Source organism: Lepidochelys kempii, chromosome 2 (genome assembly GCF_965140285.1).
Source record: "Lepidochelys kempii isolate rLepKem1 chromosome 2, rLepKem1.hap1, whole genome shotgun sequence".
In the NCBI taxonomy this organism is placed as follows: Eukaryota; Metazoa; Chordata; order Testudines; family Cheloniidae; genus Lepidochelys; species Lepidochelys kempii.
In genome coordinates, this window is record NC_136381.1 from 154,376,403 (window position 1) to 154,392,483 (window position 16,081).

General features: G+C 43.6%; 1 protein-coding gene across 4 annotated transcripts in view; it reads left to right on the top strand.

The window, feature by feature from the left end:
* Positions 1-16,081, top strand: part of CTNNAL1 (catenin alpha like 1) — a 126,649-nt gene that overhangs the window by 45,250 nt on the left and 65,318 nt on the right. For all 4 annotated transcript variants that reach the window (XM_073332471.2, XM_078851647.1, XM_078851648.1 and 1 more), the window contains 3 exons: positions 2,829-2,948; positions 14,664-14,753; positions 15,063-15,233. In XM_073332471.2, the coding sequence (XP_073188572.2) occupies positions 2,829-2,948; positions 14,664-14,753; positions 15,063-15,233 (381 nt within the window). The remainder of the gene's footprint in view (positions 1-2,828; positions 2,949-14,663; positions 14,754-15,062; positions 15,234-16,081) is intronic.

Below are 16,081 nucleotides of genomic sequence, written 5' to 3' on the forward strand. Positions count from 1 at the left end.
GCGCACCTGATTACTACAGGTGGACCCACAGGGTTGTAGCCACAGGGGAGTGTAGGGTGAGCTGGGGAATAGGGATGAGATGGAGGGCAGTAATGGGGGAGCATGAGGCATGGAGGTCTATGGTGGGGAGACACCTGGCCCCAGCTGTGGGGCTACAGTAAGGAGAGATGCCTCTCCCCCAGCTCCGGGGCTGCAGGTGGGAGAGACACCTCTCCCCCAGAGTCCCTTCTGCCCTTGATCTGAGGCTCCTGACAGTGCACCCATACAGGAGCTCACCCACACACAGTTCCACCAAGCTCCCCCTCAGAAAGTGCTCAGACCCTGCAGCAGACACGCACACAATCTCTGCTTTGCCTTTGTCCTCTTTGGCGCCCGATCTCTCTGGATATCACAATAACAGATGTAAGATAAGTCTTACAGGAACCTCTCTGCTGGGCTCCCCTAATCCTGTGTCCCGGACCCTGCTGGGTTTCCTTGTTAGACAAACGGTCCACTCCTGAGTCCTGGTCACTTGCGCTATCAAATCTCCTGGGCACTTTCTCCAGATGGAGAGTGCTTCACCTCTGAGAGATGTCCAAGTTTCCTTCCAAACACATGCACCAACCTGTCACCACATAAGCCCCGGCCAGCTCAGGTAGGCATTTTTTTGCTCTCACTTTTCTGTAGCTCCCCAATAAATTATCCTGAGTAGTGCCATTCCTTTGTATAGGCTGTCAGGCCTCCAGACATTCCACATTTCAGATCTGGCAGCACCGAGGTAGGAATATATCAAAAATGTGCATTGCACATGTGTTGTTTATTAACTCTTTCTACCATGCAATTTTGCAATTGACAGACTTTAGGGTGTTCCGTTGTGGATTACAGAACACGCACGCACACGTTGCTTCAGTTAAGGAGGTGTGAGAGTGTATGTGTTTAACTTGCTTTCATTCATCTGAGCGGTGCCTGCAATTATCTAATAATCTGTTTTATAGGTCAGACAAGAACTGTGAAGATAGGAATTGGGTAATTTACAAGAAACCTTTTTTTTCCCTAAGGGAGATCCTGAGTTACAGCAATTAAATGTTTCTGTTCTTTGTTCTGCGGTACCTCTGGTTACATGTGATTTATGGGGCTAAGCAATATTTTATCTGCCAAAAATATATACCTTTATTGCGTCTGAGCCACATCCTAAACCAAGATTTATACAAAACTGTGAAATACCACAATTTACTACCAGAGAAAAAATACCTTCAAGACACCGTGGAGTTTTAATTTCCTTTGGGTGAGGAATCTCAGTTTAGGTTCAGCTGTGCACTGTCAGCCACTAGTTTAAATTCTGAGCAAAGGGAACTGCAACCTGAAATATGGGTTGCACATTATATGATTTCATTGTTTTCTGTCCTTCAGAAAAGCCGGTTATGTTCATAAGACGTCAGTCTATGCATTTGCAATAGTGATAAGGAAGCCGTTCTAATATGATAAGCTTGAAGGGCCAAATCCTCAGCTGGTGTACAGCAGCCATGATGTCAATGGAATTACTTCGATTTACACAAGCTGAGGTTTGGGCCCTAAATGTCAGATTCCAGGAAATGTATATGTATGTTTTGTTTCTGTTGGTGGTACACATCTGCACGCTACCTCGGTATTGGTGCTGCACATAACAAAATTCATTCTGCAAATAGATGGAAAAGTTAGAGGGAACACTGAGCCCAACTACCAGTAAGGGATGGTCTAAGGCAGTGGTCCCCAAACTGTGTGGCACAGGATTCCCCCCCCCCCCGAGGGTGGCGCAGAGGAACATTTAGGGGGTGTGGAGGGGCAGGAAGGAGTGTCGCCAAGCCCTGCTCTGCTTATGGCCCCAGACGTGACCGTGGTTCCCGTCAGGTTCCAGGGGCGGGGGAGGGAGCAGAAAGTTTGGGGACCAATGGGCTAGGGTTACTTGGTCCTGTCTCAGCGCAGGGGGCTGGACTTTGATTTCTCAAGGTCCCTTCCAGCCCTACATGTCTATGATTCTTTAGAAATCTGCCCTGAAGTGTAGACCATTGGTTCTTAATGCGGGTGGGGGGCTGCGAGCCACTTCATGCGGGTCACAGGGCCCCATAACTAGAGCCACAAGCCCCAGCTCTCCTTTTGAGGCTAAAGCCTGGAGCGGCTGGCTGAATCCTTGAGCCTCAAGCCCAGGCACCCGCCATGAGGCTAAAGCCAGGAGCTATGGGGCTAAAGCCCAGAGCCACAAGCCCCGATGCTCCCACAGGGCTGAATAGGATGCTTGGACTTTGAAAACCCTTTTTTTAAAGTAGGGAAACTGGATCTTCTAAAACTTATTTCTTCAGATAGTAGGAGAAAAGGGAAATGATTTTGTTCTGAGAGGAAAGGGAATATAAAATGTTTATCCTTGTTGGCTTTCAGAACAAATGGGTCTCATATTTTAATTGAAACAGAATGATTTAAAATATTTTTCCATCTACAAGAAAAGAGCTTTTCTCCACCTTTTCCTTCATTTCCAACACTTGAAATAATGGTCTTACATGACCCAATTGATCTGTATATAATCCAAGCACCCTGTCTCTCAACTCATAGCATTTGGTAGTCAAATTTCCTCCTCCTCTATTTACCGAAGGAGCAGTTTTATTGCAAAGTTTTGTTAAAGATGAAATTAAGTAAATAATTACTATTCATTAATAGATAAAATGTAGCTTAATATGTAAATGTATGAAAATCTGCTTTAGAAGCTTCTGCACAACACTTTCTAAGCTTTTAGGAATATTCCTAATTTTATTTTACTCTGCTGCAGTTTTACAGGTTACAAATAGCCATCATAACTAATTTTCTTCAACATATTACAGGTTCTTGCAACAATGGAACAGCTAGAGAAAGTGAGTAGTTTTCAAGAGTTTGTGCAAATATTCAGTCAGTTTGGAAATGAAATGGTGGAGTTCGCCCATTTAACTGGAGACCGACAAAATGTAAGTACTGATGAAAAGCTTCAAGGTTTATTTCAAGTAATTGTGACTTTTGGCTCTATTCAACAGTGGTGTTTGGGTTCTTTTTTAAAAGGAAAAATGATTGTGGTGTGACTACAAAAAAACAATGAATACTTGTATCCTTATCCTGCAGACGTTTCCAAACCCCAGTTTCCTTTCCCCTCCTCTCACTGGGGAGCGCCATTCTTAGCGCATCACTTTCCAGAAGCAAGGGGTGGAGCTATGTGAATAGCCTGCTCTGGCATCATATTACCAAATTGCCAGTATTTTATCATTTGAAAGCTGCCAAAACAGGTGCTTAACTCCATGTTCTTGTTACTTAATACCTTGCATGTAACGCAGATGAGCACCTTCACTGCAATCCCAAGGCACAGTCTTCTCAAAGAACAGCATCAAACAAGCTACAGATAAGTAGGGAAACTCCAGCCTGGAAACTACAGCTTTTCCTTTTCTCCTAAGTCTCACTGGCAGTTGAATCCTATGAAGGGACAGATATTCCCCGAGTCAGTGACACATTAAGGCTAAATATTGCCCAGATCAAATGAAGACTGTGATCTGTTTGTGTATTTCTTGCTGAAGTTACTGCAAAATTTTGATTCTCTTTGGACAATGTGGCCTGATCACTGATTCTGCTTTAATCCATCAGCAACTGTTTTGAAGGAATATAAGGAAGCCAGGCCTCTTTCCTGAAATGGTCGTTTTGTAGTTTGGGCTTCAATATGCTGCTGTCTCATAGTTTTATCAGGGGGAAACATCACTGTCGGTGTTTTCATTATGTTTAATAACACTAGGCGTGTGTGCAAAACTTTAGGTATGTTCATTGTTCTCAGGGTGAAATGTGAACATCTCAGAGAAACAAGGCACTGTTTCCTTTAATGTACTCTAGAGGCTTGACCTTGTGTTCTGCATTTGTTTAAGAGTTTTTAAGATCAGAGGGGACCATTATGATGATTTATCTGCCTAACTGCGACCAGTTAATTTCACTCAGTAATTCTTGCATCAAACGCATAACTTCTGGCTGATGAAATAAAATCTTGTCATAAAGCACTCTCCCTCCCCCCCCCCCTTCTTTCTCATTCCCCTCAACACTTGCTTAACTACTACAGTGATCAAGGCTGACTATGATTAACTGTGAACACTTTTCCAGAAGGTTAGTGAAAACTAGTTTGGGCGTATTTACACTTTTGCTATTCAGAAAACTATATAGTGATTGGGCTATTGAACATTACTTGATTTGTGAAAATTATTGTAGAATTATGCTAAGCGTAGTAGTAATTTGTGGGGGTTTTTTTATGGCTACATCTTGTAAAGGGATCCACTCTGGCAAACCCTTATGCCCACAAGGAGCCTTGTTGAAGTCAGAAGTGTGTGGATGTGGGTGCAGTTAAAGGGTTGGGGCCTTAGTAGCTTGTTATTAGACATACAGATTAAACACATGTACTGTGTGCAGGAGTGTGGATGCTGAATTTCAAAAGTAATTCAGATTTTTTTTAAAGCTGTGCTCTACTCAGCTGCTACTAAAGACAAGTCAAAACTGTTTATGTAACAGTTATGAGCATGTAGGAGTCCTAATGGAACATTGCATCTCATCCTTCCTGTAAGGATGCTGAAAATGAACTGTTTCAGCTTTACTAGAAGCCAAATAATCTTAACACTTTTTGAGGAGGACCAGTTACTGATGACCATTATCAGAAATGGGTCATTTTCCTAATAGAGACTGTCCCTGCTCTAAAGAGCTTATAGTCTAAATGCACTTAAATACCAGTGAATGTTGGGGTAAAGGAATGCAACGGAAAAGCGAAATGATTTCAAAGATGTAAGTAGCTTTTGATTAGCATCACTACATTTCTATTTTTAAAAAAAAACAAACAGTTTCCTGCCTTTTTAAGTGTGTTCTAATTAAGTTTTCCCACCTTATTTTTTTTTTTAAGAAATTGCTTTCATATTTTTTATGTTGACAGGACAGTATTTACATAATGCTTACTAAATATTGGTAACTAACTGGAAAAGTTGTAAACACCTTTTTTTAAAAAAAGAAAGTTTTTAAAAACCCTGAAAGCTAAAAACAGAGTGGGGTTAAAATCCCTAAAGATACCATTATTGCAGGATTCTGACTGCTTTGTCTCAGCTCCCTGCTGTGAGACGGGCAGAACTCTACACTCAGAGCAATAAAACTTTGAAGAGCTGTGGCAGTGACCACAGAGCTCTACTCTTAGCAATTTTTAAGCCTGCCAGTCAGTTCTGTTACCTGGCCAGTGAAAGGATTCCTTCTGTAGCCTGCCACCTCTTTCTTATTTCTGGTTTTCCTTCTGATTCAATCCTTAGTATATCATAGGAGCCTTCATTTCCTGCTAAATCAGGAATTATCTGGAAAGTTTCAAGGGTGGTGCTTAAGCTTTGTGGTGTTGCATTACCAGGAGCAAAGAATGATTGCCCTTATAAAGGGGGGATGGCGGCCCTTTTATGCTCCTAAAAATCTTTCAGTCTTGGTAGAGTTCTGCTTGCCTCACACTAGGGGTCTAAGACTAAAAGTGAGAATTGTGCAAGATAATATCAGAAAGGCAGAATTACAAAGATAGTGACTTTCCCTTATATTCTATGTGGATAAATTTTTCAGTAAAGTTAAGCTTCTAGCAATTGCCTAAAAAATGCCGACTACATAATGTCATTTGCTATAGAATCAGGCTCCTGAGTTTTAAAGGGAAGAGGTCTTTGTAGCTGTCCTGCAGAATTCCTAAGACTTCCTTCTCTTCTTTAATGCAACTGAGCAGCTGGAGAAAAGGAGGAGAGGTTACTTACCTGTACCGTAACTTGAGTTCAAGGTGGTTTTGTCTTGTGGTGCTCCACCATAGGATGTGTATGGGTCTGTGCACCTTCCACTGGAGATTGTATATAGCAGTGTCTACAGGTCTGTGCCTGTGCAATGGATTGCCTCATGCTCCCGGGTGAGGTATTATGGGGAGGCTTGGACCCATGGCCTGTTCAGTTCCTTCTCAGCTATGGTGGCTGGAAGACTCCACAGCAGGTAGGAAGGAGGGCAGAAAGGTAGAGCACACAGAGGGACAAAACACCTTGAGGAACTCCACGTTACTGTACAGGTAAGTAACCTCTCCTTGGAGAGTATGTCCCTATGGGTGCTTCACGAAAGGAGCCTCCCATGCGGCATGTCAGTGTGGAGGCGGGTGCTAAGGAGGCGAATTCAAGACAGTTCAGAGGACTGCATCACCAAAGATTGTCACCTCTGGATGCACGTCTGATCGTGTAATGTTTGGCAAACATGTGAACTGAGGACCGGGTTGCAGCCCTGCAGATTTCTGCTATGGTAGCATCTTAAAGGAGGGCTACAGAGAAGGACTGAGCCCTCGTGGAGTGGGCTGTCATTGTGAGGGTGATGTATCCCACCAGTTTCATAATAAGTTCAGATACCATGTGATACCTACTCTGACAGCCTATACCCCTATATGCACCCCTTTTACAGGACTAGGACAAATTTTGTACAAAGTATGCCTTAGGAGGTATCATTTGAAAAACTCATAATTTGCTGATCATTATTGTCCTGGTAAAATGTGTAGCGACATTGCACGTAAAGTTATAGGATTCCTCTGTATGATATTACTAATACATGTTCCAAGTCTGGGGAGAGCAGCGACAAACCAATTCCCCAGAAAAAAGAAGGCTAACCAACGCCTCAGCCAGGCGTCCTCAAAATCAAATGGACCGTCAACTGGTTAAGTGGCTGTTCTTTGGCGGGAAGGAAGATGTGGGTGAAAATCTACATCTTGACAAAGAAACAGCTTGGGGTTCCCATCCACACAGACATGCTTTCTCGTGAACCTCTGCTGGTGATGATTCTTGAAGAAGAGAAAGAACTATAAAAGGAGACGCCCCAAATTATTCCTCCCTTTCTCTCTATCCATGGCATCCACAGTACCTGAAGAACAAAGGAAACAGCTTTGGACTGGAGTGGAATCCTGTCTGAAAGAAATTCAGCCAGGTAGACTGTTGGAACATGTAGTGAGAGAGACTGCTTTTAATTCACTTAACTTGTCAAGTTGGGCATTAGTTGTGTTTTACTTTTATTTTCTTATAACCAATTCTGACTTTTATGCCTCATTACTAGTAATCACTTAAAATCTATCCTTCTGTTGTTAATAAACTTGTTTTGTTGTTTTATCTAAACCAGTATGTCTGGATTGATGTGTTTGGGAAACTTCATTTGGTATAACAGGATTTGTGCATATCATTTTCTATTAATAAAATGACAGACTTTATATGAGCTTGTATTGTCCAGGAGAGGGCTGGGCAGTACAAGACACACCTTTCTAGGAGAAAGTCTGGGACTGAGCATTTGCTGGTGTTGCTCTGCAGTGTAATTCATTAGTGGCTGGCCATAGCACGCACACAATATAACTGGGAGTAACTTACATGCTGGAGGCTGTGCACGCACAGACAAGGAGTGGTAGCTCTCACAACAAAACAGTGTAAAAGGCATCCCAGGTTGGAGAACTGAGGGGGGACAGCTATTCATCAGTCCAGATTGTACCCTGGGTAATGTCAGTTTGAGTGGAAATTGGCCATCCATTCATCTTCTTGGTAAAGGACACAAAAAGTATGAGCAAGTCCTAAAGGTCTTAGTGCTGTCAAGGTAGATGGTGAGGGCCCTCACCATCTAATTTGTGGAGAATATCTTCCTCCCTTTAGGTGTGGGGCTTATGATAAAATACTGATAAATGGATCTCTTGTGTGATATGAAATTTCACCCAGACTTTAGGAAGGAATCGAGGATGGGGGCGCAGCATGCCCTGGTCTTAGTAGAAGATGGTGTATGGTAGGTCTGCCATGAGTACCCTTAAATCACCCATTCTTTTGGCCAAGTTGATGGCAATCAGGAATGAAGTCTTGAGATAGGAGAGTGAGCAGGTAGCCATTGACACAAATGTGGGCCATTCCTCAAGGCGTTGAGGACCAGTTTGAGGTTCCATAGAGGTACAGAGTTCTGGATAAGAGGGAATACATTGTATAAACCCGTAAGGAATGTTGCCATGGTTAGACTGGCAAAGACTGAAACCCCTTTGATAGGTGAGTAGAAGGCTGTAATGGCAGCCAGGTGTACTCTAACTGAATTAATTGACAGACCTTGTGCCTTGAGGTCCAACCGGTAATATAGGATCACTGAGAGTGGCGCTTCTGACTCTTGGCAAGAGTGGTGACAGTACCAGGAATGAGTGTTTTCACTTTTGCAGATAAGTCTTACAAGTAGTCAGTTTCCTGCTACACAAGAGGACCGACAGAACATTAGCTGAGCAGTTCAACTCTATGCCCAAGAACTGCTGAGGAGCCATACTTTTAGGCTCAAAGATGAGAGATTCGGATGATTCTAGGTGCTGGGACTCTGTGACAGGAGATTCCCTCCCCCAGTCCCTCCAAAGGGAAGGCAGAGAGGCATCACCACAGAGATCTGAAGCAGATCCGAGTTCCACACTTGTTTCAGCCACGAAGGTGCAATCAAAGATAGGGCAATGGCTTTCTTACATCAATTTGATTGAGGTCCTCAGGATTGGAGGTGTAGCTGTGTAGGCATAGAGCAGGATGCAGGACCAAAGTAGTAGCAGGGCATCTCCCATGGAGCTGTGGCTGCATCCTTTCTTGGACCAGAAAAAGCAACATTGGTTGAGGTTGCAAAGAGGTTTACCTTCGGGAGGCTCAGGTGTGACCGATTCTGTGGAAAAAGGAGCTGTTGAGCTCCCACTTGTGGTCCTAATCGGAGCTCCTGCTCACTGAGTCTGCAACTATGTTCTAAAGGCCCTGTAGATAAACTGCAGAACTTTCTAAGTGATGGAAGAGACAACAGTTCCACAGCCTTGGTGGTTCTGCAAATAAGAATTGGGATCTTGCTCCCCTTCTTTGGTGTATGTAGTATATAGCTGTCTTGTCCAATATTACCCTGATAGAAGGGCCTGCTGTGTCATGAAAGAAGTGCTGACATGCATAGAGACTGCTCTTTGTTCCCCATCAACATTCTGGAACTATCTCTTATGGGGACCCATTTGCCCTGTGCTCTGGCACCCTATTCATGCGCCCCCCCCCACCGAAGAGAGAAGCATTTGTGAGAAGAATTTTCAAAAGTGGTAGATGTGAAAATGGGATTCCCATTCAGGGGGTGTTTCCACTGTCTGAGAGAGTCTAGTACCTCTGGAGGCACAGTGATTCATTTGGAAAGACTGTGTCTGTTTGAGGTGTATGTAGGCCTTGGCCAGGCCTGAAGGCATATGAGATGCAGTCGTGCATGTGGTATAATGAACATGGAGGCCAAAGTGTGACCTAGGATTGTAGACAGGCCCTTGTAGTTGTTTGGGGGTTGTGCTGTAGAGCAGAGTTCAGGCTGGATGTAGTGGAAAATCTGTCCTTGGGCTGGTAGAGCCTGGTGGTTAGACTTCATCAGGGCTGCACTAGACTCCCTATCTGCTGGACAGTACTGTTGGGATATTTTAGGGTTAAGTATAACAATAAGCTGCTAATGTGCTAACGTGGCATTAGGGGACAAAGGCATATGTAGGCAGTATTTCTTTGTCTAATATATAAATTGCAGATTCTTTTCTTCTCTGTTGCTTGTAAGGGTTGATAAGGATGCAGCTTTAGGAGAAATGCCCTTTCTGTGAAAGAAGGTAAAAGAAATGTTATCTTCCCTTCTGTTCCTCCCTCCCCTGAGAACTGCTCACGGCCCCTTCCTCCCTCCCTGAGAACTGCTGATGAGGGAGATTTATGGCAACAGATTATTGCCAAGAAACGTATCTTCAAGGTAAAAGTGTCTGGATGAAAAGTGTAATGCTATGAGTAATATATAGGGGTGGGTTTACTAACAGTAGGTGTTTGTTACTTAAGGGTTTTTGGGGTGTTGTAGCAGATGTAGGCGTGTACATACTAACCTAAACAAAAAGTGTGCTGTAACTAATTCAGTGCTTACTGGACAATTGGGTCCAGGGGAACAAGTATCTCAATAAAGAAGCCTGTACTCATATCCGGCTCTGGGTCGATCTGCTGCTGCTCCTCCTTCTAACTAGTATTAACGTAGACTTCTTTTAGATTGATGCAGAGGCCCAGAAACTGAAATAGGGCTACAGCCTTGGTTGTTACTGACTGGGCCTTGTAGATAGAGTGGCCTCTGAGGAGCCAGTCGTCCAGATACGGAAAAAATGTGATGCCCCACTAGCACAGGTGAGATGCTATTGCTGAGAAGACCTTCATAAAGACCCTCAGGGCCACGGATATCCCAAAGGGAAGGACACGGTATTGGTAATGTTCTGAGCCTATTGCAAAAAGCAAAGAATGCTTGATGGAGGGATGACTAGACACGTGAAAATAGGCATCTTGGAGGTGGAGGGCAACGAAACACCCCCTGGAACTATGGGTGGGATTATGGTAGCTAACATCACCATCCTGAAGTACTGTAATAGGATATAGGTGTTCAGATTCCTAAGATCTAATATCAGCCTCCAACTGCCACTTTTTTGAGAACCAGGAAATGTTTGGAATAGAACCCCTTTCCAACAAATTGAGAAGGAACTGGCTTGATTGCCCCTAAGTGCGGGAGAGATTGGACTTAGTGCATTAGAAGATCCTTGTGAGAGAGATCCCTGAAGAGGAAGAATGAAAAGGAGGCTGGACAGGACAGAATGGCAATGAATGGAGTATCTTGTAGTGACCACCCCTAGAATCCACTTGTCTGTGGTGATAAACTCCCAGGCATGTAGGAATGGAATAGGCAATCTCCAGAAGGAGAGTAGATGGCAGAATGGTGCAGTTAGAGGGTCTTTATGAAAAGATTTTTTGAGGCCCTTGACCCTATTGTCAAAATGATGACTTAGAGAAAGATGCAGGCTGGGTGGTTGTAGAGGAGAGTAATCCTCTTCTAAGGGTCTTTGTAGATCTGTTGCAGATAGTACTAGAATGGTGGCTAAGGACTGTGAAGCCATGTCAGTGTCACTGAGAGTAGTCTGCAGGGAAGCTTTAACAGTCAACTGACCCTCTGAAATGAGGGCTGGAAATTGTTCCTTTTGGTCTTGTGGCAGTTCTAGAAAATGAGCAAACTTTGTATAGTTATGTAAAATCACATTTTACTTATCAAGGTCAGGTAGTTCGCAACTTGAAATTGATGAGCAGCTGACAAATAGCTTTTCCTACTCTGGAAATCTAGGTGATTAGACACCTTCTCAGAAGGAGGGAATCTGGAGCGAGCTTGACAGTCATTGACCATGTCTACAGCTAAAGAGTTGAGGAGCAATGAGAGAAGAAATACTCCATTCCCTTGACTGGAATGTAATATTTTTTTTCCGACTCTTTTAAGTAGATGGGATAGTGTCATAGATTACATGCTGGTGATGACAGTGCCTCATTGATGGGTAGGGATATCTTACTCTGCGGGGGGGATGATATGTAAAATGTCCACCTGGGAATGTTGAGGCTCCTGGACTTCCTCCAATGGAATCTGGAGGGATTCTGCTGACCACTTCATTAAGTCCTGGAAGGCCCTAAAGTGATCTTCATAAGAAGGCCATGGCAGCAGCAGCATCGTTGCCTTGTCAGGGATAAGGAAGACTTGGGTGAAGGGGGTGACCCTTCATTTGGTGCCTCTCGCTTCTCGTGAGTCTTCTCGGGTAACAGGGAAACGTTCAGTACTAGTGGGCTATCTTGCAGTGCCAGTGGCTGTTGCAGTACTGGCAGGTCTTTCTGTTGTTTTTTTGTGGGCTGGTACTCTGTAGATTGGGTGCCATAACCTACCCAGGCTTTCCAGTAGTCCCACTGAAGAAGTGGATGGGGAAGAATCCCCACAGGTATTTGTGCTCAGGGAACCTAGGGCATCTGCTTGGCTCTAGAAAGTCATCTTCAGGGTATGTCTCAAGAGGCGTAGTGTGGTAGGTGTTGAGATAGAGCCCTGTATGAAAACCTCAGAGTCTGAGGATGTCATTTTCCGAGTTGAATAGTGAGTCTTTGGGCATTGGTGTCTGGTACTCGAGGCAGAGAATCGGGTCTTGTTCTTGCGAGTAAGGGTCAGTCACCAACTGTTGAAGTGGCATTGAGGAAGAGTCTCTTACCGTGCCCTTTAGGAGAGAGTACTGCAGTTCATCTGAGATGAGATCCTTGGGAGGAAGAAATCTGGAGGGCGTTGGAGGGCTATGATAATGAGCAGTAGGAGCCTGAGGTAGTACCAGGTCCTGAAATGGGGATGGCTGCAGTGCTAGAGATGCATGTGGTATTGGAGAGGTGGATGAGGTGATGTCTCAGTGCTTAGAATGGTTATGTCAAGAGGAAGATGGATCAGCAGTTGGTCTGAATGGGGTCTCTGGCTCCAAGAGGTTGTCTGTACCAGTGCCCTTGAAGTGGTCTTCTTAAGAGTCTCTGGTTTTAGATGAATCTCACTGCCTAGAGGTGTCAGATGGTACAGAGGAAGGTTCCTCTTGGTGCTGCTTTGTTGATGACTTCTCCAGCTGAGGTGACAGCTAGGCCAGGGGTCTCAAACACGGGGCCCACAGTTACTTCCTGCGGCCCACCATAGGCACTGACTCCACTGGCAGTCAAGCTTCAAACATTACTGAGTGTTTATATTTTATTGAAATCCCTCTTTGCATTACAGTTTAAAAATGTTAATACATTGACTTTTAATAACATACTATATTACTCTTCATTTTTTACTATACTTTCGTATCATTGTATGAAAAGGTTTCAGTGATGCAGCCCTCAGGCCAATGTACTAGTCCTCATGTGGCCCTCATGGTGATTTGAGTTTGAGATCCCTGATCTAGCCGGTACCAAAACCTTGGTACTAGAGTCAGCTGGAGCCTGGGCTGTACCCATTGTGGCACGCAAGGTCTCCCTTGAGTCTGCTCTAAGAGGTGACCTACTCATCTTTCGAGAGTCTTTGGTGGGGAAAAAGGAGTTTTCTTCTCTCAGTGGGCTTCATCTCTGAAACTGCCCCAGAGCACTTGAAGTCACTGGTATGGCCTGAGAGGTTGAGCCCGGTGTACTGGGCGGGGGAGAGGGAATTGGACTCCGCCGGAGATAAGGAGCATTCCGTTAGGAAGAGCTTGAGTCTAGCTTCTCTATCCTTGTGGGACCTGCCCTTAAACTCCGTGTAGACTTTGCATTTGGATGGGATGTGAGGTTCTCCAAGGCCCTGTAGACAGCTGGAGTGCCTGTTGCTGTGGTGAAAAGATTTGTGGGCAGGTTTGGTAGGGCTTGTACCTTGAGGCCTTGGACGTAGTCCAGGGAAGTGCCATAGACCACAAAGCCTGCAAGGTCAAGAAATTTAGGGAGGGGGAAATCCCCCAAGGACAAAATTGTGCTACAACTAAGAAAAATTAACAAAACTGGAAAAAATAGTCATTGAAGCAAATAAGTAAGAAAGGTGAAAACACATCTAGGAAGCAGCATTCTGCAGTTGCTCTATTTGCTCAATTGTTCAGGTGGTTGAGCAGGAGTTGGAGTGGTGGCGAGTCTGCGCCTAGCTATATGCCCTTGCCTGGAGCACTAGGTGCTGCACTGTGCAGGCATAGACCTGTGGACGCTGCTGTTTACAATTTCCAATGGAGAGTGCACAGGCAAGTGTACAGCGTACGGTTGAGCACCCACGTGATCATCTGCTCAAAGAAGAACTTAAGAGTATTTGAGCTGGAGTGATGAAAGGGCCCTCATTTCTTTAAAGATTAAGACACTATGCAACTGAGTTCTGCTGGTGTGTGGAAGACCTTTTTCATCTTTAACTCTTTGCTCTTATAATGACTTCAGTGTGTCTGGAGCATCTTTCCTCTCTCCAGCTTATGTCCCTCAAATTCTCTCCTCTTGCAGGGCTTACTTTCCATGGGTTAAGTGACACACACCCCTCTCCTGGGAACTTCCTGACAAATTTCTGCTGTTATTGAGTTCCTCTCCGTACAAATAGATTGGTTTCTAGCTAAGCCACTTAAGTGTTTCATCAAGTAAAATTTTATGCACTTAATATTTTAACCACCAAGGTTGTAATTACGTAATACTATTCTTTTTAAAAGAAGAATAATTTTATAGCCTCTTCCTTTATGAAGATTTCTCATTCTTTGGTTTGCGAGTTTTTCAAAGGTGACCTAACAAAAAGGTAGTTGGTTTATGCTTCTTATTTGCTTTATGATGTATTGAGGATCTGATTTCTCCCTCTACCTTTCACTCTCACTTCCCTGCCCACCATTTTATTTTGGGATGGATTTTTTTGCTTAGTTTTTACATTAAAATGTCATATCTTGCCTTCCTGTTTATTCAAGAGGACTCCTTTGGATTAGCAAATTAAAGGAGTGGGAACTTTCTTAGGACATAGCTGGAGGATCTGGGATATTGAATATATCGGAGACCTTTTCTTCCACGAGTTTGACTCAAATGGATGTTAACAGAAATAAAATATAGTTTTCAAATAGTCTGACATAAAATGTCTTTCCCTTCAGTTGCTCAGGTTTCTTCTTTTGTGTTTTGTGATGTCATAATTCTGCATGTATTCTAGATTTCCAAGAAGTTATCTGTTGGATAGACTGATATTTCAAGACTCACACATCATAAAGTAGCTGAAAAAAAAAAGACAACTTTTAACTTTTTGTTGGTTCTTTTCTTTGTTTATAAGCAGCTAATTTCTTCAGCTATCATCCAAGAATACTCAGTGTTTTCATTTCCTTTACATAGGATTTAAAGGATGAAAAGAAAAAAGCTAGAATGGCAGCAGCTAGGGCTGTCCTTGAGAAATGCACCATGATGCTTCTAACTGCTTCAAAGGTAAGGCTTCTCATACTTTACTCAGTGTGGTAAACCACAGATTATAATAGCTGGTGGGAATAACATAACCCTGTTTCCCCAGCTATATTTATAAAGATTGCAACAAAAGAAATTTGAACATAAAATGATGTTGGAGAGAAGCTTTTCCATGAGTAATGCTAAAAATGTTGCCATATGCAATAGTGAGTTAATTGAGGGAATTTGCAATAACATTACACATTTGTGCTTTAGGCTGGGTATAGAAATGAGTATTTGTTTCATTATATTACATGTGGACTTTTGGGTAATATGTTAAATTTACTTTTAAAGACATGTCTGAGGCATCCTGACTGTGAATCTGCTCTTTTAAACAAAGAAGGAGTGTTTCACCGAATGAGATTAGCTTTGGAGCAAGTAATAGAGATTGTAACTGACTCTAGACTCAGTGGAGAGAATGAAATGGCCCCCATAAGTATATATACTAGCATCAAAGAATTCAAGGTAAGGATAAAGACAGTATTATTATTCTATGGCTTAAAAGAATTTGATTACAGCATAAATTTCAAAAATACATGTGTACACTAGGAAACTAATTTCTCTGCATCTTGAATGAGTGGCAGTTTCCAATGTCAGCCTTGCACAAAGCTCCCAGAAGTTCATTATAGTTTGAAAAAAGATGGTTATGGTTTGTCTGATGCTGCCACTGCACATCATCCTGCTAGTATTCCAACCACTTCTAACACGTAGGGGAGTAGATCAAAATGTATTCAGCTCTATATGCTATGTTGAAGTGCTGTTCTCAACTCTCACTCCTAGGCGGCCCAGATAGTAGGGTATGTCTACACAGCACTAACTCAGGGCTTGGCCTTAAACCTATGTCAGAGCCCAGCCTCTGTCCACACTGAAATCATTCACTCGGATTCACAGACCTTGCTGGGGGCGGGGGGAGGGGGGTGTGTGTCAGAGCCTCAGTCCCCCTTGAAATGATTCAAAGCCTCAGGCATTGCTATGTGGCTGCTAGGTCAAGTCCAGGTTGCCAGATTCAGAATCCAACAATGATATCCCACAGTCCTCTGCGGCTGTGCTTCCTAGCCCTTCAATCCCAAAGCTTTCCACTCACTTCCCAGGAACTGAAAGCAACGTCCTGGTTCAAATGCAGCTGTTTGGCATTTAACCCTTCACTTCCACATGGACTGCTCAGCTGAAAACACAATCAATGCCAGCATGTATTTGAACGGCCAGCAGTAAGATCAAGTCCTGCATCAAGCACATTGCCAGCTGGCCTGAGAAACAGAGCTGGATTCTAGTAAAACTCTAGTGCAAGGAGAGCAAAACATTCAACTTCATCA